General features: G+C 44.0%; 2 protein-coding genes and 1 long non-coding RNA gene across 4 annotated transcripts in view; 2 read left to right on the plus strand and 1 right to left on the minus strand.

The window, feature by feature from the left end:
- Positions 1–20476, plus strand: part of cdc73 (cell division cycle 73, Paf1/RNA polymerase II complex component, homolog) — a gene marked incomplete at its 5' end in the record, with an annotated part of 28513 nt that extends 8037 nt beyond the window's left edge. Inside the window, 9 exons of the mRNA XM_084457802.1 lie at positions 2669–2747; positions 2880–2944; positions 13913–13970; positions 16185–16220; positions 16409–16496; positions 18157–18318; positions 19039–19139; positions 19257–19398; positions 19512–20476. Of these exons, the coding sequence (XP_084313928.1) occupies positions 2669–2747; positions 2880–2944; positions 13913–13970; positions 16185–16220; positions 16409–16496; positions 18157–18318; positions 19039–19139; positions 19257–19398; positions 19512–19548 (768 nt within the window). The 3' untranslated portion in view covers positions 19549–20476. The remainder of the gene's footprint in view (positions 1–2668; positions 2748–2879; positions 2945–13912; positions 13971–16184; positions 16221–16408; positions 16497–18156; positions 18319–19038; positions 19140–19256; positions 19399–19511) is intronic.
- Positions 4950–12778, minus strand: LOC311325120 (beta-1,3-galactosyltransferase 2). Its single transcript, XM_084457778.1, has 2 exons — positions 12528–12778; positions 4950–6869 (listed from the first exon to the last, which is right to left on the minus strand). The coding sequence occupies exon 2, from the start codon at positions 6603–6605 to the stop codon at positions 5358–5360; it is 1248 nt and encodes a 415-aa protein (XP_084313904.1). The 5' UTR covers positions 6606–6869; positions 12528–12778; the 3' UTR covers positions 4950–5357.
- Positions 20477–21916: 1440 nt separating the features above from the next.
- LOC311325356 lies at positions 21917–27762 on the plus strand. 2 transcript variants are annotated; one of them, XR_014631008.1, is made up of 9 exons: positions 21917–22069; positions 22316–22507; positions 22583–22762; positions 23132–23311; positions 23521–23559; positions 26462–26623; positions 26720–26884; positions 27286–27317; positions 27556–27762. It is a non-coding gene; the product is annotated as an uncharacterized lncRNA (long non-coding RNA). The 2 variants fall into 2 exon arrangements; XR_014631009.1 differs by having other exon boundaries at positions 22018–22161.

The following is a 27762-nucleotide window of genomic DNA, read 5'->3' on the forward strand; positions in this document are numbered from 1 at the left end:
CAACCAACCACTCGGCGCCATCCCATTTGTACTCGTTGGTCAACTTAAGAAGCATTTATGCCTCTGTCTCTCCTCCGCTCCGGTGCTGCCACACACACACACACACACACACACACACACACACACACACACACACACACACGTGGCAGCACCGGAGCGGAGGAGAGACAGGTGTTAGAATGCTTCTTAAATTGACGGCCCTAACCTAGCTACTAGCTTGCTATTTATAATAGCAATGCAATTATAATTACATATATAATTGTTCCTTTGTAAGCACGACCCAAGCACAATGGTGGGGCGAGAGTAATAATAATAATAATAATAATGATTTGTATACCACCTTTCATACTAATAAATCCAGCTTAAGTGCTTTACAGCAGAGAATGTACATGCATGTTTAAGAACTTACGTTTAAGTTCTTCACATAAAAATAGACCAAAAATAAACCAAAAGCAGGAAAATTACATGGAAGAAAGAAGATAAGAATCAAGTAATATACAGTGTAAAAATGTCAATTTAATAAAATATTATACTGGCGAGATATGCATTAAAAAATAAAAAGAAGGAGATACATTTTTAGCTGTCTTTTAAAACTATTTAGCAAGCTGGCTTCCCTGATATCTATAGGTATTGTGTTCCATACAGTAGCTTACGGCCATAATTGCACTCCCGATTTGAGGCGAGCAAAGCCCGGACTACGATGACGTAGCCTACGTTTGTCGTTTTTTAAGCCATTTCGAGTTTTGATTGATTTTTGTAGGCTACTATCAGCCTCTAGTTTATTGTGGTGCAAAATAGATTTTTATAAAGCCGAAAATGAAACCTACGTGAGATAGAATGTTACCTAAGGTTGGGCAAACTGACAGTCACAAGCCATGGTAAAATAAACCCACACATAATTAAATCATGAACAAATATTCAGCGAGCAACTTAAACAACCTAGCAAGCTTACAGTCGCAGGAGGCAAAAGTTGCACAACAAGGAAATGACTGGCGCATTGCTCAGCTTTCACTGGTAGATATAGAATATGCAATGCTGCCACCTAGGGGTTGAGAACAAATAGTATTTGGTATTCGTTCATTCACACCAATGAGTATTCGAAGCCTGTAAAAATGGTATTTGGGACTGCTCTAGACAATAGCTTGGTGTGGCTCTGGAATGGCGCGGCCTAGTCCAACGCGGGAATGACTTGGTCATGGCAATAGCCTGGTGGGGCTCCAGAATGGCGTGGCATTGGAGGGAGACCATCATAGAGTGAACCAGGTCAGAGGTGCCATCGTTTGCCACGAAAGTGTGCTCACATTAACAATTTTGCAAATATAGCCATCGGTTTATGAAAGACTGCAACAGAGGGAACATGCTTACCCTAAACTTAACCCTAAACCTATCCCTAAACATAACCTTTGACCCCTAAACCTAACCAGAACCATAACTAACCCAAGTCCTAAACCCTAACCGTTGACCCTAAAATTAGCTTTAAAGTTAAGGACCTTCCAAATGGGGACATTTGGTCCCAACAAGTATGGCTAAACATGTACACACACTCACATGAACTCGGATTACACATTGTCATGCGCTTGCGTTGTAGTGTGCATTACAAAGAGTTAGTTCCTTCGTCTTGTGTGCTCTCTATACAAACGATTGTGTCAGTTCTCAACCTGATCAGTTTGTAGTGAAGTTTTCAGATGACACCATTGTCCTCAGTCTGCTCACAAGCAACTCTAACATCAGTAGCCATGTAACTGGAGTGGACAGGTTCGTAGGGTGGTGCGATGAGCATCACCTACAAATTAAGGGTTCCTTTATGTAGGCTGAACAAACTATAAGAACAAAATATACGTTTTCATTCATTCCCGTTTCGATTGATCTACTGAACAAGCGCTCATCTGAGGATGGACAGAATAGGAGGCGCTGAACTAATGTGACTAAATTAATGTGATGAGCTATGCACTTGGGTCACTTTATAGGGTAACAGGGAACTATGCATTGTACTCGTGTCACATTTCATGTCTTGTGTGCAATTCTTGTTTTTTGTAATGCAGCACTTCCTCTATTCAGAATTTCTCTGTAGGGAGACAAATAAACTTGAACCTTGAACCCAAATCCAGAAAATCCTCTGTATCTGTACCATTATATCTATTTGTACCTCTCCACGCTGTCATCATTCTCAAAGAAAAAGGGTTTAAAAAGGAACACTGGGTTCTCTAGAAAAGGTCATTGATTATTGCGTCTGATTTATTTTGGCCAGGTAGGTTTTCACATATATGAGAAATTTGCTTTGGACTGTTGGTGCATAACAATAAATAGACAACAAAAAAACTAGGTGCGAGGACAAGACAGGACAGTGCAAATACAATAGCGAGGAGGCAAATACAGATTAGTTAATCATTTGAAGTTGAGTGCAGTGCAGGCTCATACAATTTCCTCTCCAGTGTTATCTGATTAGGTTATACAGCGGCTAAAGCCTAATTTATACTTCATCAAACGGCTCATGTCTCATGGCTCTTGGTTGCCATGGAATGGAATGCCTGGGCATTGTCTTTAGCTTCCATTCCATGGCAACCAAGAGCCATGAGCCATGAGCCATTTTATGAAGTATAAATTAGGCTTAATGACTATGGCTTGTTTTACTGGTTGTGTTGAAGTGAAACCTCTGTTCTCTCTCAAGGATCCGTCCACAAGGAACAAACAGCCCATCCCGGCCGCCTATAACCGATACGACCAGGAGAGATTCAAAGGGAAAGAGGGTGAGTGGAACCATATTTATTGGTTATTGTTTTGTATGCGTGTCCGTCCAAGTATTGGCATATCGATTTTTAACATGTGCGTTTGATTTTGAACGTGCCACATGTGATTGACACAATTTCTCCTCGTCCCAGAAACGGAGGGTTTCAAGATCGACACGATGGGGACCTACCACGGCATGACGCTGAAGTCGGTGACGGTAAGACTCGTTCTCCCTCCTCCTCAGCATAGGGGATCTGTGTTTCAACGTCGCCACGTCTCGGCATTAAACAGCTGCCATTTTCTGTCAGCCTATAGGTGCTCATCTATCTAAAAACAAACCAGTTGCATATGTAATTACGCTGAATTGGTTAAACTCACTCCTCAGTATAAACTCCCGGCTACATGCGCCATTTCACTGCCATCTTTCCAGTGGCGTTGCTAGCTGATGGTGCAAACAACTGGCCCAGCTCAGAAGCAAATCGTAGCACGCACCCGTCAGTGTGGATCTTGTAGTGTGAGCTGCTCGTGACGCGATCTGAGAGAGTCCCCCGATGCGACCAGACTCATCGGGGATTCTTCCTTGTGAATCATCTTGTAATGTGTGACCCTCTGTGGCCATGTAGTATGAGACCTACCATGACTTCCAAGATACCTAATTTCAAGACAGAGAAGTTGTGTAGTGTGTGCAGTACTGCGATCTGATGGCGTTGAAAGTCTATAGTCTTTAGCACAAAGCAGTGTTGATAAAAAGTGTTTTTTGTGTGTTTGTGAGTTAGAGGACCCAGTGAGGGCGGAAGCGATACTGACGAGCAATGCAGTGACACCTGTTAGACATAGCACTTACTGACTGTGAAAGTCAAAACCAGAACAAATGACCAAATGTCAATAGGTGGATATCATTGGATTATCATTGGATTCGTCTCAGCCTACATAATCTAGCTCACATTATTTTAAGGAGTTTGGAGTTGGAATAAGAGGACAACAATTTTCATTCAACAGCTGTGCATGACGACATGACAGCAGGTAGGCTAACGTTACTTCGTTAACTAGCCAGCTGGCTAGCTTTGGCTGGCTAGCTAGCAACAGCAGCACAAGCTTTAGCTAAGAGGTGTATTCATTCATTTTTGTAATATTAGCTAATGGCAAGAACACTGCTAAAGTCATACTAACCTCATTAGCTCGTCTGTATTCCGGTGCAAGGTCTGGATGACGAGATTCTAGATGCTTTATTAAGATGTTGCCTTCTTTTGCCTATACGGCATTGCCGCATCGCCTGCACAACGGACGGCCATCATCTATAGCGTTTCCTTGTTTATCTGGTTTAAAACCCAAATAGTTCCATATTAAACTTTTAGAGTTATGTTTCAATAATGTTACATTTGATGGTGTGGACTCGGAGCTAGGGAACGCTTCTGACATTACGATAGCCTACTGAGAACAAGACTGGCTCGCGCCCAGACATACACAGAAAACGTCAATATATTGTGACTGCGGAGTTGCATGTGTGCGCAAGCCAACACATTGGGAGCTGCCACAAAGGTGTCGCGAGCCAGTGACTGGGGAGATGTGTGCGCGAGTCAACAAATTGGGAGCTGCACAACGGTGTCGCGAGCCAGTCTTCTCATTAGCAGAAACCAGTGAATTTGGGAACAGAGGTAACATTGTCCCCCTGCTGTGTTCACCGGTAGTACCGTATTCAGCGGTAGTACCGTTGTATAGAGCTTATAGTATAGTTGGCACCGTCACGTTTTGGCACCGCGGTAGACCGTTGGTACCGGTATATCGTGCAACACTAGTATCCTCCCCTGTACATAATAAATGCAGTGACAATAACAGTCATTTTGATTGGGTTACACTCATAAAATCACCAATGTTGTAGGCCTGTATTTTCATGTGAGTTGATTGGTGGGGAAAATATCAGCAGATTATGGTGTGCCTGGCTACTTGAATTGTCTCCAAGTTAAATTTCAGGTTGCATAACCTTCTAATGGACATCACATGAGTTTCTTATCCCAGTTCTCTCATCCTTCTGCATTTTGGTTGCACAACCTTTCACTGCCACTTCTACTTTTAGCGTAGGTTACACTGTGAGGCTGTTATGAAACTGTTATTACCCAAATATGTTATGAAATTGCTGTTTTTATTGCTCCCACATTGTGGTTTACCCCAAAAGGCCATTTGAAATCCTAAATTATTTATTAACTATTTCAACCATTGCAACAGAATGTCTTCAGACATGTAATGCACAGTACATAGTCAAATAGTCAAGACCCAGATTCACATACATACACATACACATACTTATGGAAGTAAATGTTCCCAATTGAATCTGTTCTCTGGAGTTTCTGGAGTTGTGACTCCAGAGTTTCTTGGATCTGAATTGGGCCCATAAGGTATCAGATTTAGAGCGATGAATTTGGCGATGTAGTAAGAAAAATTATTAATAGAACTGTCTGGTCATGTCTTGGTTGTTTTGAACCAAGTGGAAGTGTAGCAGAAGGACTGAAAATTCATATTTGCATAGACAGACTAAATGTTTTTTTGTTTTTTTTTACTTAATTCAAATGTAGTCTATTGTATAGGACAGATTTTATGACTTTTGCCTATAGTGTCTGGTTATTCCCTCTCCATCACTGAGCAGGCTTCACTCCCTGCAGTCCACTCTGGCGAAATCTGCCTAGCTTGTCCTTGGACGAGTTCGTACAGGCGTTGTGTTTGTTGCTCTGCAAGTGTTGCCAGTACCTCAGCAGTTCGTTGGGACGGAACTGATGCGAGGTGATCAGTTGGCTGTACTTGCAGCTTGTGTAGGACACCCGCCAGTGGTTGAACAGGAACTCGTTGGGCGGAGGCGTGGGCTCGACTCGGAGCTTGGCCAGGCAGAGGCCCACGTAGACGTCCTCCAGGTGCAGCAGCCTGATGCCGAGCGATGCCCTGTAGATCTTCCCCGCCAGGTCTCCTGACAGTACGTACCCCGTGCCGGAGCAGAAGGTGGGGTACTTCTCGGCGGGGTAGAGTTCCGGGGACATGTACCACTTGCTCCTCTTATTGCGGTTCGGCTTGTAGCCTCTCATCAGGTAACCTGTGAAGTAGCCCCTCCTGGGCGTCAGCTCGGGCCGCAGCAGCTTGTGGACGAGGTACTCCGTGTTGACGAACATGTCGCTGTCCGTCTTCATGACGTAGCTGGCGCGCGGGCAGTGCATTGCCACCCAGCGCATTCCCATCAGGGTCTTGACCGTCAGGTTGTAGTAGGTGTCCAGGTAGTCCTGCTGGATGATGTCGCGGTGCTGCCGGCTCTCGGCCACCAGGCTGCTCTGCTGCGGACCGCCCGGCTCCCCCTCCCTGACCCCCAGCAGGAAGAGGCGTACGAAGCCCAGGCCCGGGGCCACGCTCTGGTTCCCCCAGGTCTGTCGGATAGCGTCCCTGGCCTCCGCCTGCCGGGCCTCCGTGGCGATCAGCAGCACCAGGAAGGGTGCAGGCTCTTCCTCTGGGCACTTGTCAGGCTCGTTGATGATGTAAGGGTAGGGTTCTGAGGTCAGCAGGTCACCTAGCCCGGCCTCTTTGCTCAGGCTAGCGTTAGCCGCCGGGGAGTTCACTAGTCCTGTCACCCCCCTGGGAGAGGGGGTGTCCTCTCGAGGGGAGCCGGCAGCAGTCTTTGGGGACACAGGGGGCTCCGGCACGCCCCTCCACAGAGTCAGCTTGGAGCTGTGGTTCCCTTTGGTCCCAGAGTGCAGCAGGCCCCCTATGGAAGAGTCGGTGGGGTGGTCCCTCCACCACTGCGAACCGGTCAGCCAATCCTGATGACTCAAAATGACCAGGACCCCCAGGAGAGACAGGAGGCCGACGATGTTTGATCGGCAGTGGCGCCGTTTCCACCGCATGGCTGCAACGCAGTTACCGACCACCCCCTGTCCCGTCCCCTGTCCTGTCTCAGGTCAGGCCAACGGAGGCGGTGCTACGCGGGGCCCAACCCTGGTCTCAGGTGACAGAAGAGTGGTGTGTTAAAGGGGAACCTGAGGGACCTACATCGGGAGGTGTCGCCTGCTGGGCTTTATGAGAGTCTTCAGTCATGGCCCAGGAGTCTTAACCAGCTTTCACTCTCAGGGGATGGAGTAGAATCTTCGGCAGCGGGAGGCGGCGTTTATCTTGAGGGAGGAGAAAACACATTATTCTTCATTAAACTGAAAGTCAACACTGAAACACTCCCCTGGGGTGTGAGTGAGAGAGAATTTTCTGTCATTAGTTGTGTGACTTCCTTGAGAGATGTAGTCAGTGGCGTGCGTGGGTGGATAGGAGGGAGGGGGTGCTGCCACATTAATGGAGGCACAGACTCATCCATCACGTGTCAACCAGAATAGTTGACAGCTGTAAAAGGGGACAGGCCACACGTGCCTTAGTAGACCAATGTGGTTAGGAAGGAAGTGTGAGTGAAACAACCTCATCAGCCAACTCGTGATTCAGGGCTCTAAGGTGCGACCATTTTACTTGCATTTGCGACTAAAAATAGTTTTGTGCGATCAGAAAAAATGATTTAGGAGCACACTGTGCGAGTACGGTTTCCAACTATTACACTCGCATTTTGCGCCTAAAATAAATCCATGCAAATTGGATCAAACTAGAATCAAAGTTTCGCGCAACTGTATACAAAACTACAAGTCCCACAACTATTTTATTTTTTTATTACAAGTCCCATGACTGCAACCTGCACGCAGAACTCTCGTAATGACGCGCGATAACAGCTCAGCTGCCCTCACTCAAAAACGACTGTGCAGACGCCGAATGCCCCTGCCAGTAACGTTAACAAAATGAAGAAAATGAAGCCCATTCAACCGGCAAAGTGGATGTACATGTGCTCATGTGTACATCTATGCACATGTGCTCCTAATGAAAAATGTTAGCTTAGAGCCCTGAATGATACTGGTAGAATAAGCTAGCCAGCTAGTTAATGGCAACAGCCACTAGGTTAGGTTAGTTGAACAGCCAACATTTGGCTAGCTGAACATTAGCTAGGCTAGCTAGCCATGAGAGGCTATTAGCCATAACCTCCCCCTCCCCTCTCCCTACTCTTCACGTGAATTGAAACTGAAATCTGATTCCTCACTCCGCTGTGTGATAGTGTAGTGTGTGTGATAGATGTTATATGTATGCAGTGTGTGTAATGTGTCGTTGAGGTATGTGGAACAATCAGAGGTCGTGTGCAAGTGGTGCAAGGGGTATAGAGTGAATGGGGAGGAGGGCGACTGCATGTAGGTCCTGTAGGAATGGCAGTCTACACAGTCTACAGCCGATCACCCTCACCCAGTGATGAGGAGCGGATGATGTGCTGCAGTCTGTCCTTAAAGCCTGGCCATCCTGTTAGCGTCAGCTGGTTTGATACTGCTGCCCCACCAGCACACAACCGCAAAGAAGGTGGCTCATTATGAAACTTTGGCGGGAGATCCATAAACTGTGGCCGGCCACCACTGCTAGATCTATGTATGGGAAACACTGGTCTGAATTGGGTATCAAATCAAGAGGGATGACTTTGGCGAGTAAGAAAAATAGTACAATAGTAGGGAGAGTAGCCTGTGGCAGTGCAGGGCGAGGGGTAGGGATGGATGGGTATCGTTAGGATTTTATTGATATCGGTATTGAAACCAATATTTCTTATTGATACCGATACTTTTATCGATACTCTACTACTTTGGGACTCATACACTGCCTGGGTCAATAGGACTTTCTGTGCAGGCAAAGCAGGTATGAGGGTGTCTGATATGAATGTGAAACTTGTTATTCGTGAGTTTGCATATTATTATTTATTTTTTTCCCATTTAGCACTGTCGGTTGATTTGGTGAAGTACCATTTTACCCTGTCCGCCACTATGCCTACATCCTCGAGAGACAAACAATAACAATGCGACATCATCGCCTGACACCGGCAGCTTTGCCGTCATTAGGGGACGAATGCCAGCTGCGTTGGCTGATTTATGATATTAACGCGTTAATTACTGATGGCAGCACTGTTTGTCTATGTGCTTATCAATATTTCAGTACTGACCCAATGATGTACCGGTACCAAAATATACTGGTTCCCGATACCCATCCCTAGCGAGGGGTAATGTTTTCGAGGGCGTGTGTTTGCGATGGAGAGTATAACAAGACACTAGTTTGCTCTAACATTTTCACTGTCAAGTGTGGGACCTTATATAGGCAGGTGTTGGCAATCTTCAATCATGTCCAATCAATTGAATTTACCACAGATGGACTCCAATTAAGTTGTAGAAACATCACAAGCAGTAGAAATCAGTAGAAACAAAATGCACCTCAGATCACTTTTGAGTGCCATATCAAAGGGTGTGCGCACTCGTGTACATATGTTATTTTACATTTAGATTTTTAATAAATTAGCACAAATGTCTTAACCTGTTTTCATTTTGTATCGAATTCTGAGATAAAAATGATCTATTGTAGAATAAGTCTGTAACGTAATAAAACATGGAGAAGGTGAAAAGGGTGCGCAGACTTTCCGGCTTGACTGTAGCCTATAATATAGCCTATTGATTGTACAACTGTTTGCCTAGTTTATGGTCATGCACCATCCATCACTGAATAGGCTTCTCTCCCTGCAATCAGTTGATGTGGGTATTGCTTGCTGCTCTGCAAGTGGTGCCAGTGCACAGGTGTGGCTGATTCTCTTATCACTAGTGACTCATTACACACACTCCCTTATCACTAGTGACTCATTAAACACACTCCCATTTCCACTGTGCCAACAGGCTGCATCTTCAAACAAAGTCCCTCTGTCCGAAATATAGGTAATTTGAGTGTTATACAGAGAGAGACTCCTAGCTAAACAGCAAGATGTTTTCAATAGTGTTATAGGCAGTTTTGAGCCTTTATCTTTTTCATACAAATGTACGAAACAACCTTTAAAGTCCCAGTTAACCAAAATCAGAGATTTGCTTGAAAACACATTCTATGTGTTAGTGATGCATTGCTGATAACATGTAAAAATGGGATGAACCATGTGTAGTACTGAATTGTGAAGTTAGACCAGTTTTGTGTTTTTAACCAGTTTTGATTTCTGGATTTTCTGGGCGGGCTTAAAATGGTACTTGATGACGTAGAGCAGTGTTCTTAGCATATCCCCGCCCTAACACTATATAAAGCTAGAACGGATTTGAATCTTCGGTTCTCCTGCTCAATCTTGAGTCTAGAATTAGCTAGTTTTAACCAGCAGTCTAGAATTAGCTAGTTCTTTTTAGTTAGCAATGCCTATGCATAAAACTAAACGAAAATGCATCCTTCCTGGATGCCAGCAGGAATGGGATGATAAGGTCTCCTTCTTTCAACTCCCGAGTAAAGCTGAAATGAGAAGCAAATGGTTAGCATTTTTGAAGAGCCATGGTGTTACAGAGGAGTCTGTTACCGCTAGCGCCCGCCTCTGCAGCAAACATTTCACTCCCGAAAGCTTCTGCAATTATAATATGAGGCTTTTGGGTTTCACGGACTCACGACTGGTCCTGGTGAATTCGGCGGAGCCAACCATCTCCCTCCCCGGCCTCCATTCTCCTCCTGTCGCATCAACCTTTGTTGCCGACACCGCTGCCTTGTGTGCTTATAGCTAATTAACGTTATAACGTTAGCTAGGTAACGTAAGCAATAGGAAAATACACTGCTACGTTAATATACAAAATATGTGTCTTGACATTTATGTGGTAATATCAGCTATGATGAATTATATGTAATCTTAGGAGGAATTATAGCTAACATTAGCTATGTAGTTTGTTGCAGATGGGAGTGTGTATATAACCTTAGTCTAGCTAACATAGCTAGCAGCACCGACCAGGCGACCACCCACCAAATAACGTTACGGATGATATATTATGACTATAAGCGTTAACTATACAGAAACTGCCTGCCATATTTGTGGCACCTGATGTGCGTATGGGTTCACCGGTAATGGTTACAGTATATTTCTCCAGCGGGAGACCGGGAGGCAGGAGCGAGGGGGATGGTTAGGTAGACCAGCTGCAGCTGGAGAAAGACGCACCCTCTCCCAGTGAAGCGGTGCTCGGCGGCTACTGGCTGAACATTCCAGTTCTGTTGGATATGTTGCGGGAAAGTTGAAGCCGAGTGCTCGTTATTCTCACACATAACATTGCCAACGAGAGTGGATAAGTCTGTCCCGATTATCAACTCCGGTAGTGTACGCTTCTTCGCGCTATCAGCGCTGTTCAAGCCAGTGACTAAAAGGTACATTTTAAACAACTTTTTTCATTGATCCCAAGGGACGACAGGATCGCCTGGGAGGGATAGGAATGGGTCCGGAGGTGGCAGGGAGAAAATAGGGACAGACTCATACATTCCCCGTTGCCTGTTTTTGTATTTTGCATCTAAGGGCAGTAACACTGGCGCGTTGGTATAGAGTAGCTACAGTTTTACCTGTGTTGTTTGTCAGGAGGTAGGTTAGGAGGAAGCATCTGTGCGTTTGACTCATTAGACAAGTGTAATTTCAACTCCTCTCTGTTTTCACAAAGCTGTGCCTTCCTACCACAAAAGAGACGGCGTGCCAGTGTGACAATCTGCAGACCAGAGAACGGTACTATTTGACAGGTTCTTCCCTCCACACCCCCTCCCCACGCAATTGGGTGTGGCTTCGGTGCCTTCAGCAGACACGCCCCCACAGTCTCAGACCAGAGAATGCTGCTGATTTTCAACCGATTTTGAAGCCGTATTTTATATACTTAGCGACATTTTTAATCACTCAGATTTGGCTGGGTGGTTAATGACATGTTTTCCTGTGGTGTGTGAAGCTCATAACAAAAATTTGAACTGGGTTAACCTGGACTTTAATATAACCTTTCACGTGATAAAGATTATTTTTGTGAAAAATAACCAAAAGCATTTTTAGCCTGCTTTAGAATTACTGAAGTAGTTTCTGTAGGATTCATCACTTTAGCTGACGTATTTAGGCCACAGAGTGTATACTGAAATAACCACAGAAATCACGGCCATGTAGGATTGACCTACACCCGCTTTTCCTTGAATGCTCGCTTCCGGTATTAATCTGTACTACGCAAAGTACAGTATGTTCTGTATGTCTTGTGCCTAAGCCTAAAGCGAAGCAGCTGTAAACTTAGTATGCTTTATTAATAAACACCAACGTCCATGGCGTCTATTGGAAGCATCTCTCTGTCTGGAAGTGAACTAATTATTAGGGTTATCTCATCAGTCGCATCAGTAAGACAATTATACATCATTACCTACTCAATGAGAAGGATTTTTAAGTACTTACATGCCCAACAAAAAATATTTGGGTGAAACATCGGCCACTGCCATCGGTGAATGTCATCTTATTTGCCAATTGTCTGGTATCCAGTATCATGAGTTGGCTCAAAGTGAGATTTTTATGTCACACACACCTCGTTCCTAACCACACTTTTATAAAGGCACATCAGACTGCTATTATGGGTCATGCACAGTTCCTTCCTAACCACACTGTTCTACAAAGGCACATCCAAATGCTAATTTAAGTGAACAATATGCTCCTCAATAGTGTGTGTGTGTGTGTGTGCGTGCATGCGCATGTACGTTCGTACGTACATATGCGCACACTATGTGACTGGACTGTGTCCCCCCCCACCCCCTCCGCCTCTCTCTCCTGGGGGACCTTTTAGCCGTAGGTGGCTAAGTCTCTGCTGTCGTCCAACCTGCCTCCTCTGCCATGTCTGTCCCGGTGCTCTGCTCACCCTCATCTGCTGCTCACTGAAACGCCTCCCCGGGTCTCAAGTGAACGGCTCTCCGTTTTGGCCTGTACTCACCCATGGAGGGGTAGCTCATATTTGCGCTCCTTTTTTCCGATGAACGTGTGTTGTAGAGGGGGCCGTCGCTGCTGCGCTCTCTCCTTCCGTGGCTGCGAGCCGCGCTGCTCGGTGCGAGCCATACGCTGCTGCCGAAAGGCTGCGGTTGAAGCTTGAGGTGCACGCACGCACACACACACGCACACACCGTCTCTCTCTCTCTCTCTCTCTGCACGCTCCAGTCGCTACCTCGCGTTGCTTGGCAGGACGGATTCAGATGAACGTTGTTCTGTTCCGCGTCTCTCACTGTCTGTCCCCCCCCCTCTCTCTCTCCCCCCACACACATTCTTTACTCTGTGTGCCTCCCTCCCTCCCTCTCTCTGCGTTGACGTATGGCTGCGTTGCCTCTTGTCCAGTATGAGCGGCCAGGGGGAAGGGGCTCTGAGGAGACGAGCGGGAGGAGCAGGGTGTTGAGCTGTGTGTAATGTCTGATAAGACTGTTCCAGGCTTGGTGACAGCACACTACGCACCAACCCCCCCCCCCCCCATCACTGCTGCTGCCGGGGGAGGGGTGTACTGTGCGTAGTGTGCCGTCACCAAGCCTGGAACAGTCTTATCAGACCTTACACACAGCTCAACAAAACCCTGCACCCTCCCGCTGACCTATTTGCATTCACTCCCGCCCCTCAGATAGACGAACAAAAGCATGTGGCGAAATGGGTTGATCTTGTCTTCCAGACTGTGGATACCTCAGCCGTTATCCAGTCAACCACAGCCCAGTGGCAGTTGTCACTAGTTGTCACGTTCAGACACTCTGTGTGTGTGTGTGTGTGTGTGTGTGTGTGTGTGTGTGTGTGTGTGTGTGTGTGTGTGTGTGTGTGTGGGGTGTGTGCATATTTAGTGTGTGTGTATGTGTGTGTGTATTTGTGCGTTGGCTGTAAGCCAGCGCACCTAGAAGAGTGAATGTCGGGTTGTCCCTCCCCTCCGTTGTTGACCTGCAGTCCGTTGTTGACCTGCAGTTCTATGTTGCTACCACAAGAGGCAGTGGTCCCAGAACATCAAAACAAAAAGACTCCACAGATTTCCCAGGTCAGTGGTGGCCGAGTGGATAGTGCTCTGCCTAGCACCGCGAAGATTGTGAGAAAGACTAGTGTTATATACCATCAAGATGTCTGGCTGTTGCATCTACGGGTGTACAAACCAGCGCTCTAGTGGCAAACTTTATTTGTTTCCAGAGGAAACCAGCCTTTTGAGAAGAGTCAAATATGGAGTCGCCTGTGTGTGTGTGATTCGACTCGTCGACTTTCAGGGGACAGCCCTTTTATTGAAGCTAGTTACCAACTTGTACTACCAACTTGTTCTTTATATCTCAACCGGTGTTTCTCTTCTGTTCTCTCTCTTTCCAGGAGGGTGCGTCTGCCAGGAAGGCACAGACCCCAGCCCTGCAGCCCGTCCCCAGACCAGGTCAGAACATCCCGACTTCTCACCCGTCTTTCCACGGGATACGGCAGTTTGAAACTTAAAAAAAAAACATATAATCATACTATCACAGAACGCCTCTTCTCATGTCGTAAAAACATGCTTAAAGGACCATACCGGTCTAAATAGGATTTGATCTCATAAAACTAATCACCCAACGTATATCACATTACCACAGTATCCTAGCTCACTCCATTTCAGGGCTTAAAAACGAAATAATTTTTAAATCGGTTCGCTCCGAGCAGAACCAGCATATTTAACGTTTCCGTTCTCGTGTTCCGCCATCAACATAGCATTCCTGAACCGGTTAAGAACGAAAAATAACGTTTCATTCACCGTTCCAGGGGTGTTAGCCTATTAAGACTCAAGACTATAGGCCTTCAGTATTTCTTGTAAGGTATAATCAACAAGTCTAGGGTTGTGGTGGCCTTATTGCCAACAATATTAGCCTTGGTGATGTGTGCTGTAGTGAAGCCTTGTTGATTATCTTACAAAAAATACGCAACATTAGTCCTATTCCCGTATGCCCTTAATCCACACCGTAAACTATGCGCAGGTCTATCATAAGTCATCATCATAGCTCATCATCCTATTTTAAAATATTTTCTTGTACTGTTGCTGCAAGCTATTTTATTCCGCGCCTGTAGGCCTATTGTTTTTTATTTCATTTTATAATGTTTTATGTTATTTATTTATTATGTATTAACTTATGTCTTGCCACCTACCTGTACAGCACTTTTGCTCGACCACAGTCGTTTTTAAATGTGCTCTATAAATAAAATTTTAGTTGAGATAGCAAACAAAAATATTCTCTTGTGGCGATACACATTTCAGAGACATCCACCAGACTGCTGCGGCTTGTATGCCTATACGACAGCAAATATAATTTAGTGCAAAACATTTAATAGGCCTATCTCTTGATCACTAGGCCGATAAAAAGCCCTTACCTGACTGGAAGTTAGAGCCATTCAACGGAGTGCTTCGTTAGGCCTACTTGTGGCCTATTCAGAAGGCACTAGGCCTATATGGTATAGGCTACGACTGTATCCACACGCTAATAATCTCTAACCATACCATAAACGTCTGAACTAGGCTATGGTGTGTTGTTGTAATATCTAAATCTCCTAATTTCGCTAAGCAAGCATTTAAGATCCCGACTGTGAAATAACAGATTTAGGGGCCTAGGCTACATTACAAAAACAGGACAAGATGTAGGCTACAAATGTAATTAATTTAATTTAGCCTATTCGGCCATAAAAGGCTCAGCTTCTCTTTTTTTTTTTTTTTCTTTTTTTAAATTATTTTAAGTTATATAGGCCTATTACAAAGAACGAAAAAATAACGTTATTAACCGGTTTTAAAGATTTCAAATTAACATTTCTGTTCTGGAACAATTAAAGACAATTAAAGAGAAAATTAAAGAGTTTTCGTTCCTGTTTCTGTTCTTCGTAAAATACCGTTCGTTTTTGTTTTCCGTTTCCGTTCCTTGAACCGGTTCGGAGCCTTGCTCCATATACAGTAGCCTTGTGTCTCACACTCTGACCTAAGTCTTTTTATATTCATATTTTTATTTTTTATTTTTTTATTTTTAAGGGCGTTTCTCCTTTATTGGGATAGGACAGTGTAAGGACAGACAGTAAAGGTGGAAGAGAGAGAGAGGGGAAGGAAAATATTATTAGGATGGTCTGTACATCTGTTCAAACGCTCCCCTAAAAGTCTAAATGCACATATATGGTTATTGGTCTATAGGCCTCAATTGTAGTCATTAGTTTGGTTTTCTGGATTTCTAGCTACTTCTCATACTGAGTTTATTATATTCATATTCAGGAGGAATATATCACCTCCTGCATTACCACAAAGCACCATGCATCATGGGTGGGGGACAACATGTTTACTCTTGTTGGCACTTTTTTTTTTTCCTGGCACCAGCTAGCACACATCATCACACGTTCTGGGTCAGTGACATCTTGTGGCTTTGGTTAAAAGAAAAAACAACTTCAAAAAGGGATGGGAGCAATGAAGAAACACAGCAGCTTATCTATTTTTGTGTCTGGCGAGGCAGATACCACAAATGTCTTAGTTTTGTGATGTCTAACCATTTCAGTCAACCTGCTGCCAATTGTTAGTACAGTAGGCTACGTCTCACTTGTTTGTGTCTGCTCATCTTTGACCCCCCCCTCCCTTTTCTATTCCCTCTAGTCTCACAAGCCAGGCCGCCGCCGAATCAGAAGAAAGGTATGGACTAACGTTACAGGAACACTACTGAGCCTAGTGGTATCTGTGGGTGTGTCTCTGCCATCATAGACCTGTGCTGCCGAGTGTGTGCCCTAGAATGTATTTTTGGTGCATTCCATTTCTGTCACGCGGTCTTGATAGAAAGAGTTCTCACCCGAGGGAGGCGTGTCGCTCCTATGTGCTCGCAGGCTCTCGGACTCCCATCGTCATCATTCCGGCGGCCACGACGTCCCTCATCACCATGCTGAACGCCAAGGACCTCCTGCAGGACCTCAAGTGAGTGCGTGGCCACCCTTTGGTCCAGGTTGGCGTGGAGTTCTAGTCTGGTCAGACCCCGAAACTCCAGCAGTTCTGGGGCCATGCTAGTCCTAGTCTCACGCAGTTGGGAAAACAGGCTATTTTAATGTGTCGGACTTCTAAAAGTTGCAACAAAACTCCAATGGCAAAAACCGTGACAGGGAAACTGTCAGCCTTGGTTATAAGTGCAAGTGGCACAGCACTTGAAGGGTGTTTGCAAGGCCATTGTCTAACAAACTAGTAGTCGCGACCAGCTGTGAAATAGGGCTGTTCAATATCGTTTACACATTGTCATTGCGATGCGCGCTTGCGAAATAGTCACATCGCTGGGCCTGCAATTTCTTTTTCCTGCTATGCCTACTGAGATATAGCTTCTGAACAGTAGGAGGCGCTAATGCACCAATGAACATCCAGCCTGGCGACAGCACAGGAAGCAATTAGCAAGATTAGAGAAGATGACGAGAACTAATCGGGGACTCCCATGCCTTGTTTTACATATCGCAATATATATCACAAAAAAGTATATTGCTGCAGTGTACGTTTTTGTCAATATCGTGCAGCCCTACTGTGAAATAAATACTTGAACTTTGACCAGTCGTCGACTTTGGGGAGAAAATACATAATCGATCATCAAAACGTAGATTCAATTAGTAAGCTACCGGAAAGCAGCGCGCGTCACACAGCCTCCCGAGTCCCACCCATCTTCTAATCATGCCAAAGCACATTATGTTAGTGTTCAATCTTTTCAACATAGCCAACAATCAGCAAAACCATTGAACACTGACTGCCATGAAAGTTCCATTGGTGCCTGTTAATGACTATAGGCGGAGAGTGCCCTCTTGTGGTTAGAAGGGGTTCCACTTTATCCACCATTTTCTATGCATAATTATAATACCAATAAATGAATATATGAATGAATATTTTCAGAAAATATTAAAGAGAAAGTTGAATATCATTTCTGTGCTCAGTTGACAGCCCTACGACCAGTTCAACCCTAACGACAGCCACTTTATCCATGCTTCAGTTTGTCCAAGGTGGTTGAAGTGTGGCTAGAGATACTTGACCTCCACTGCAGCCTTAGCACAGCTAATAAATGAAATGCTCAGCCTGTCACCACCTTGGCCTCAAAGGGGAATAACACACACACACAGGTACACACATCAGTGGTATAATTGCTGTTTAATCAAACACAAACAAATCCCCAATTTATAACAAATCCATCATAAGTTGGGGAAGGCAGCTGCTATGATGTATTGTGTGTGTGTGTGTGTGTGTGTTCTGGGGGGGCTTTGTCCATATATTGTGATTTAATGTGTATTAGCGTCTTTAATGTGCAGTTAGCATTGTGTGCAAGAGGCTAAGGTGTGATGGACAGAATGTCCGAGCCAGGCTAGAGGAGGAAACCGTCCCAGATAGCAGATAGAGGAGGAAACTCCTAACCCTTCCCTCGTCCGGGGGCGTTGGTTTTCTTGATCTGACAGTCAGCAAACACCCAGCTACTCTAGGGACCGCCAGGCTCTCCTGGCCTAGCACGTTTGGCTTCGTACACCACGGTTCTTAACCGCTATCAGTCCTCGCGGATTGTAACGGACCGCAGGATTCTAATGCGACTCTCTCCCCTCCCTCACGCCCCTGCCAGGTTTGTGACGTCGGACGAGAAGAAGAAGCAGGGGATCCAGCGGGATAACGAAGTCCTGCTCCAGAGACGCAAGGACCAGGTCCAGCCCGGGGGCGCCGTCGTGAGCGTCACCGTGCCCTACAGGGTCATCGACCAGCCTCTCAAACTGGCCCCGCAGGACTGGTGAGCGAGGACAAGAAGACCCTGCGTAGCACGCTACTGCCCAGATTGAAATCGAGCGAGAATTAAGTGACGCCTGGTCTCAATGTGCGCTTAAGTAACAGTCGTGAAGGACTACACAGAACAAAACTGTGCTAGACGAGTCCCCTGAGACGAAACCAGGACTTAACGGCTTCCTTAATAAGCTGGAACGATCTAACGACCGCAGCCGATTAGCCGATTCACTCAGGTGTGGCCGACGTAGGAACGGTGAGGCCGTCCCCTCCCTTCATCTGGTGGCGAGGGATTCACACCAAACTGAGATGGCCTGCTGGTCGGATCGCGCCCACTGGGTTCGGCCAACTGTCAAGTTGGTGTGAATTGGGCTCGAGGCTAATTTATGCTTCACAAGCATGAGTTTAATCAATCAGACCCTCTTCTCTTTTTTTTTGTCGTATTGGGTCTTGCGCCTCCCTGAATTTTGTACGGTCACAGATGCCGTCTTAGATCGTCATGCAGTCTGATCGGCTGGCTGTGTAAAAGCTTCGGAAGAGGCCGTCGTACATTGTGCAATTGGCTATGCTCGCGCACAGTAACCGTGGGGAGGAGAAATGTCAGCTAGGTTTGAGTGTTTCCAGCCCAGAGTGTCGGGCGAACCGTGAACGCAGAAAGTGTCCGATTGTCATTTTTGTCTCGGACCATAAATTGACCAAAACGTTGAGATGACCGTGTTGTGTTCCTTAGGGACCGCGTGGTGGCCGTGTTTGTGCAGGGTCCTGCCTGGCAGTTCAAGGGCTGGCCTTGGCTGCTCCCGGACGGATCTCCTGTGGACATATTTGCAAAAAGTAAGTCAGACATTTCTCTCGCTTCGACAGTTATTGAGATGGCAGTGAACTAAAGTAGACATCAACCACATTGCAAGAGTTGAACCGTGTGTGTGTGCGCGCGTGTCTGTGTGTCAGTCCGAGCCTTCCACCTAAAGTACGACGAGGCAAAGACAGACCCCAACGTGCAGAAGTGGGATGTGACCGTGCTGGAGCTGAGCCACCACAAGCGCCACCTGGACCGGCCCGTCTTCCTGCGCTTCTGGGAGACTCTTGACAGGTGCGTGCGCTGCGACAAACCACCCTATGCCTCAAACAGATGTGGAATGATAATTGACCACAGAGATTTTAACTTCTCATACGCCTCTTCCTCTCTTGTCTTCCTCTCATTAGATACATGGTTAAACACAAGTCACACCTGAGATTCTGAGCTACAATGAAAGCCCCCCCCCGCCCAGACCCCTTTATCCCACTAAGACCACCATTTCAAACAGAAAGGCCATGTGTAGAGACAGTCTGCCGGCCCCAACCCAACCGGGCCCCCAAGCCCCTACCCCCCCAACCAGCACTTTGGAGGTCCAGTTGGAAAAAGCGTGTCCAGATGCAGCCATTCAGTTGGCACCCTACTGTGCTAACAGAGAAAAACACGCTACCTGCTCCCCCTGCAGGGTTCCTGGAGAAGTGCAGCGGGTGTGGACCTCTTGGCATGGGAGGGGGAGGTTGGGCCTTTCTGTGTTTTCTCCAGGTTGTCATTGAGTCAAACAAGTATACCAAAACTATATTTGTGGGACAGCTGTTGCACAACAGAGGAGGATGTTCTATTATGTTCTATGTTCTAGATTATGTTCTATTATGTTCTATGAGATAGATTTCTTGTTAGTTCCATGTGAAATATGAGCTTAATGAAAACTTTGGGGAACTGCTGGTACATATAAAACGACAGGGATATGAGATCATATCAGCAGATGTCAATCTTTCTTTTTGCCTTAGTTGAACAGCGCATAGGTGTGCACTCTTCGGACCAGATGTGGTGTAAATGCTTCATGGAATTAAAATGTAAATATGGTGAAACTTCTGAGAGCCAAACGTTTTTTTGAGCAGAGCTTGAAGAGGATCAGAGTTGTCTCTCTTTCACTTCTCCTTATTCAGACTTCACAGTTCCAGGAAGTGAATTCCCCCGTCTTCAGTTGGCACCATGTTATATTTTCGGTGACGGCAGCAAAATTGGTCATGCAATGGACCCTGTCTCTATACTTTTTTTTATGTGGGGGGGGTTGTTTGTTGCTGTTGTGCAGAAGAGCAGAATGATGTTGAGCGTTGCTTTATTTTAACTGTTAAGTGAAAAGGGATAATTAAACACCTGGTAGCAGAACATGCTTGTCTTCTCTCTTCATTTGAACCTGGACTGTGAGGCCCATCAGGAGGCTGCAAGAGTATGGGGGGGGGTCCACTCACAAACAGACACGAGTAAAACATGAGGGGAGTGTGTGTGTGTGTGTGTGTGTGTGTGTGTGAGTGAGAGAGAGAGAGTGACCAACCGACCAGTGTTCGTGTGTAGTGGTTAACTTACCTCAGAAATAAGAGAACAGATCTTGGGTCTAATATCAAGGTTTCCCAAGGGCAAAGAATAGGTGATCATATTTTTATCAAACATCTCGATACCTTGGTGGTGTCCTGTTCTTTATTGCCCTTGAAAGGAATGTTACACTGACTTATTGCAATTGTTATATCGGTAAAGATTGAAGTCCTTTTATAACACGTCTGAGGATTCTGTTATGCAATGGCAGTTGCATACAAGCATACAATAGTTTTATGCCTGGGAGGAGGGTAATAAATATACACCCCCCTATATATATATATATATATATATATATACACACACAGACAAGGACCTCCAGGACATCATTGATTTTTGGTGAACGATTACACAGAGAAATTGAGTAATTTCTGTTGACCGTGTTGGACATAAGCCAGAATAGGCATGTGTTTACTGGAATTTTATGCACATCCCGATTATTTCTCTAAAATTTACAGTAGATGTATTCCCCAAAATAATGATTAATTTCTGTTGGATGCAGACGAATGTGACTACAGCCAGTGATCATCAATGCTACACCTCACTTTTCCTGTACAAGTGTAGAAAATGAAATGTACTGTAACCTGAAACAAGGGTTTCCATTTGTAAGGGTTGCTTGATACATACAGAAAAGCCGTGTCACTTCATTCATACGTACATGATTGTGTTTATTCATAGAAATAAAGTTTTCCTGAATTCTGAATGGAACCTAAGCCCGTCTACCACACATCAATCCCTTTAACTCTTGTGATATTTGGTCTCATATTAATCTCTCTTGGTCTGTCAGACACTCGTCCATGTTGAGTGAAAGCCCTGGGTTCGATTCCAACACATCTCTACCTTGGGGGGGGGGGATCAAATGGAGGTGAAAGTAGCAGAGGGGGTTTGGAACCATAATCCTGTGATTAGCCCTGTCTGAGACTAGTAAGCACATGAGGTTGACTTGAGTTCATCAGTTACGGTACATGAACTCAATCCACACACTTAATCTGCACATGAAGGATCAGTACCCTATGCACACATTCAAATCCATATACAGTAGAAGACCATGGCATAGTCCTATGGTTGAGGGCTGTACTGTCACTATACAGTATTATAGATACAGGCATGGATGTGTCCATATTCCATCTGCACTGGGATTTCAAAATCTTTGTCCTCAAAAGGTTCTGAAGGCTTTTTACCGTATTACATGTTTTGAAACCCCTTATATGGACTGGCCTGGAGTATCATTAACCGAACAAGTTATATTGACACTCACTTCTCAAACAGTAGCATTTGATATCAGGCACAATGGGTCGTCTTCTAAAGTCTGAGAAAATGGGTGGGCTGAGATGTCTTCTCTTGGTTCTGCTTAGTTGTCTTGAGGCAGTGGGTGGTAAGAGCTAAGACTTTTTTTTTACTTACTATTCATTTTACTTGTGTCTTCTTTGCAAACTATGTAGGCTTCCGGACCAGGAGTGAAGTCTGGTGGGCAGCAACTATTTCCACACACTTTCACAATTGCAAGATCACTGGTTTACCTGGTTTATATTTCAGAGGAGACTGTCATCTAAGATTTGGTTCAGTGTTGGAAATCCATTGTTACCGTGCACTAACTAATGATTTTCTAAACAATCATTAGGGGAAGGTTCTGGAAGTGAATGTTCCCAACCCACTTTGCCAAATGGATATTTGGTCCCTGAAAAGCAAAGTTACTCTCATCACGAAAACATCTCTTATTCCTGTGAGAAGGACTATAAACCTGCTGTGGAGGGTTGGTGGGCCATTATCAACTGTGAGAACGGGACTTGGTCACCCAAACCTGAATGTATAGGTAGGTCTTTCCTAATCATCCTGAGTTGAATTATGCATATTGAATGTATATTTACCTTCAGTTATTGTTTTTCAGATTTGAATGCCTGCACTGCCCCAGATGTCCCAGCCAATGCTCAACTCAGACAAAATCCCACGAAATGGTACCCAAATGGTAACTCGGCAAGATTTGATTGTGTGAAAGAATATGAACTGGATGGCCATACAACAATTAAGTGTGAGAATGGAGAATGGACATCAACAGTAATGTGTAAAAGTAAGTTATTGTTCCTATAACTTGAAGTACTGTAGTGTACACCAGCTAGAGACATTTGCTGCATGGACTACATGTGTGTGGAATATAGGGGTCCCATCACATCCCTGCCTGTTTGGGATGATTCTGTAGATATAAATCTTAGAAAGGCTTGTTTTCAAACTAGGGCGAGAAAAATAATAGTTTGATAAAATATATTTCTACTGACAAACACTTATCTTTCTAGTTAGTCTACATTACACAGGCAAGTTTTTTTTTTTTTTTTTGCTCCTCACCATCAAAACAGTCTGTTGGTCTGCCTGATGGTCTGGTCAAGTTCTGTTCACTCATTAACGTCACACATCATCCACTCATCATGTATTGTCTTTACAGAGAGGTCGGATACATGTGGTGAACCCCCTTTTGTGAATCATGCTGTAATCACCCAAAAGTACCAGGATGTGTTTGCTGTGAATGAGAAAGTACAGTATAAGTGTGAGGATTTCTTTACATTGGAAGGAAGTGATGAATGTTTCTGTCAGTCGGGAGGATGGAGCACACCACCCACTTGCAGTAAGTCAAGGACTGAATTGGAACTACTGATACCGTTTGTCATCTAACTTTTATTTCGCTTGTTGTTTTGTCTTATGAACTTAGCAACTAATGCTAGTAAATGCTTTTCTGCATGCTGACTCTATGCATGATGGAGTCATTATGCAGAAAACCATGCATTAGAGACTACTATGAACTAGGGAGAAAACTGTTGCAAATATTCTCCTCAGAGCTCCCCACTCCAGCACCAAGTGAAGAGAACAGACCAGGTAATATCTATATTGAAACTTATGCTGACATTTTTTGGATTATTTGTTATTAATGAATGTGGGTTGAACTAACCTATTATGGACAGTGACATATTCTGTCTGAAAAAAGTCCAGTGTTTAAAGTACCTATTAATTTTTAACAGTGTAATATACTCACACTCTTCCTTTTTATAGTACTCTGTTACAATCTCAAATGGGTGCTATGTGCATCCGGAAAGTATTCATATCCCTTCACTTTTGCCACATTTTAAGTTACACCCTTATTCCAAAATTGATTAAATTCTTTTTTTTCCTCAAAATTCTACACATAAATCACTGAATGGCATAGCACCTGAATATCTTTCAGACATGCTAGTGTCATATAATCCCCCTAGACCCCTCAGATCCTCTGGCACTGGCCTCCTGGTTGTCCCTCAGGTGATGACAAAGAAGTACGGGGAGGCGGCATTTAGTGTCTATGGCCCTCGCCTCTGGAACAGCCTGCCAGAGGATCTGAGGTCACCACAGACTGTAAGGACTTTTAAAAGTAAACTGAAGACGTACTTTTTAGCCTTGCATTCCAGTAAACCCTGTACCCTTCATATTTTATTCATTACTCTTTTCTTTTTTTGTAGTATTATTGTGTTCATTTTTAGATTGTACCTTGTTTGTTTATTTTTTTCTATTGTCAAAGCACTTTGAATTGCTTGATTTGATAATACCCCATAATGAGAAAATGAAAAAAAAAAAATATATATATATATAAATAAAATATTCACACCCTTTACACAATACTTTGTTGAAGCACCTTTGGCAGCAATTAGAGCCTCAAGTCTTCTTGAGTATGATACTACAAGCTTGGCACACCTGTTTTTGGGCATTTGATATTTTCAGATCTTTCCAGAAATCGGGTTCAAGTCTGGGCTCTGATTGGGCCACTCAAGGACATTCACATACTTGTCCTGAAGCCACTTCTTTGTTATATTGGCTGTGTGCTTAGGGTCATTGTCCTGTCGGAAGGTGAACCTTCGTCCCAGTCTGAGGTCCAGAGTGCGCTGAAGCAGGTCTTCATCAATGATCTCTCCGTACGTTGCTGCATTCATCTTTCCCTCGATCCTGACTCGTCTCCCAGTTCCTGCCACTGAAAAACATCCCCACAGCATGATGCTGCCACCACCATGCTTCACTGTAGGGATGGTATCGGCCAGGTGATGAGCGGTGCCTGGTTTCCTGTAGGGATGGTATCGGCCAGGTGATGAGCGCTGCCTGGTTTCCTCCAGACATGATGCTTGGCATTCAGGCCAAAGAGTTCAATCTTGGTTTCCTTAGACCAGAGAATTTTGTTTCTCATGGTCAGAGAGTCCTTTAGATGCCTTTTGCCAAACTCCAAGCAGGTTGTCATGTGCCTTTTAGTGAGGAGTGGCTTCCATCGCCACTCTACCATAAAGGCCTGATTGGTGGAGTGCTGCAGAGATGGTTGTCCTTCTGGAAGGTTCTCCCACCTCCACAGAGGAATGCTTGAGTTCTGTCAGAGTGACCATCGAGTTCTTGGTAACCTCCCCTGACCAAGGCCCTTCTCCAATTGCTCCATTTGGCCAGACGGCCAGCTCTAGGAAGAGTCCTGGTGGTTACAAACTTCTTCCATTCAGAAATGGAGACCACTGTGCTTGTTGGGACCTTCAATGCTGCTGAATTTTTTAAAACTTTCCCCAGATCTGTGCCTTGATACAATCCTGTCTCTGAGGTCTACTGACAATTCCTTTGACTTCATGGCTTGGTTTGTGCACTGACATGCACTGTCAACTGTGGGACCTTATATAGAAGAGGTATGTGTCTTTCCAAATCATGTCCAATCAATTGAATTTACCACAGGTGAATTCAAATCAAGCTGCAGAAACGTCTCAAGGATGATCAGTGGAAACAGGAAGCACCTGGGCTCAGTTTTGAGTGTCATAGCAAAGGGAGTTAATAGGGCTTTTGGGAAAATGTAGTCCCAGACACGACCATCTTGTTTCTACACAGGTGTATCTATTCGTCTGATTGCATAGGATTCTATGCAGTAGAGCCAATCAGACAAATAGATACACCTGTGTAGAAACAAGATGGTCGTGTCTGGGACTACATTTTCCCAAGCCCTATACTTATGTACATGTGAGATTATATATATATATATATATATATATATATATATATATATATATATATATATATATATATATCATTTTATTTATATATTTGCAAAAATTCCTAAAGAACGTTTTTCACTTTGTCATTAAGGGGTATTGTGTGTAGAATTTTGAGGGAAAATGAATTTAATCCATTTTGGAATAAGGCTGTAACATAACAATGTGAAAAAGTGAAGGGATATGAATACTTTCCAGATGCACTGTAGAACCGTACAGTTCCAAATAGAACCCTTAAGGGCTCATTTTGAACTGAAAAGGGTTCAGAACCTCATCAACCTGACAAAGAGGTCATTCAAAAAAGAGGGGATTGCTGGTTCATCAGGAATGTGGTTCCCATGATTCTACTCTCTACACTATTAAGCTTCCAATGAGACATTATTCATGTCATCTCATACTATCACCTGAGTAGCATCTATTTTAATTCAAATCACTCACTCTCATTGAGTATGAACTTGAATTAATGCACTTTGCCAGGCAAAGTTGTATGAAGCACTATTATTCATTTATCCATAGTGTTATATTTTAATCTGTAAAATGTAATGTTTATTGTCTAATATATAATATGTATAATATTGTATTATTTATAATATATGTATTCTGTGTATCATGTGTTATATTATGTCTTCCACAAGAAGTTCCTAGCTAAAAAAGAAAGTACTTTGAATTGAATTTGAATTGAATTGAATGTGGTCTGCCTGTTAAGGAGAAACGAGACTAACTACATTATATATTTTCAGTTATGGAGTGTGGAACTCACCCAGATTTAGATAACGGGGATATCGACTTCCAGGATGACTGGTCATTAACATACAAATGCCGTTCCCTTCACAAACTTCAGGGGCCGAAAAAAGTTGTGTGTAACAGTAAAGGAGAGTGGACACCCATACCCACTTGTTTAGGTAAACATCAGCTTCAGTTTAATTATTGTTGTTACATTAAAAAGTTGCACCATGCAATTGATTAACCTACAGAATATCACTATTTTTTTTCATCAGATCCCTGTACAATATCTAAGGGACTTAGGCCTAGAGATGATATAAAAGCGTTTCCAAAAACGAAATACCTCCCTAGAGGGGAAAGTGATTGGTTCAAATGTGATAAACTGGGATGGTGGTATACATGTGGTACTTGTATCCATGGAGAAATGGCATATAGAGCATGTGAGTATAATACAATGTCAGAGAAAACCTTACATTTTTAGATAGATTCATCAGTATTTCACAACATACATCAGTATTTCAAAACATAATAATGGTATTAAGAATATCAAAGGTGATAAAACTTCCATACAATTTCAATGTCACCTTTTCAAATGACCATAAGCACTAGAAAAGGCAAAAACAAGAAGAGTACAAACAAGAAAAAGATGAATGTCTAGTCTTGGTTTCAACACTGTACTGTAGCCTACACCATCACTAAGTCCAGTTGCTCTGAACCATAAGGACAAGTCTCAGGATTGCAAAGTGCCTCCAGTTATAGTGAATTGTCTGTATACCTGTTGGTGCTGATGAAAACCCAATGATCTCTTTTGTCCTTATTCCCCTCATGCTGGTTTCATTAGGTCAATGGGTTACGACATTCAGTCAGGCATGCGTATGTGTTCCTTTTACATTCAATGTCATTTTCATGATCCTTTAGACACTCCTATCGCTATAAATGGTGACATGTATCTTTCTGGTTATGCATGTTAATTATTAAGTAGGAAAATGAAATATTAACGTTGGGAAAGGTGGAGGGCATGTCTTTAGATTGTAATGTATGAATGTTCTGTATGTATGTGTACAGTGTGAATGGGATTTGAATGTAAATGGAATTTATTTCTTAATTTCAGGGTGCCTGACTCATCCCACACAGCAAAACCTCCTGCAAGTGATGATAGATGATGTCCTCCAGGGGAGACTGCCCTCTGCTGTCACTTTTACATTCTCATTGATGGCATTGTTAGATAGAAGTTAAATTGCTTAAAAGATGTGTCCATATCATATACTTACAATGTGAATGTGTGAATATTGTCAATAAAGTAGCTTTGACAACAAAA

Source organism: Borostomias antarcticus (assembly GCF_949987555.1).
Source record: "Borostomias antarcticus genome assembly, chromosome: 24".
Taxonomy (NCBI): domain Eukaryota; kingdom Metazoa; phylum Chordata; class Actinopteri; order Stomiiformes; family Stomiidae; genus Borostomias; species Borostomias antarcticus.

What these genes read in the sequence shown, in the direction of transcription:
- LOC311325120 (XM_084457778.1), bottom strand. Translation starts at nt 6,605, where the DNA reads ATGCGGTGGAAACGGCGCCACTGCCGATCAAACATCGTCGGCCTCCTG.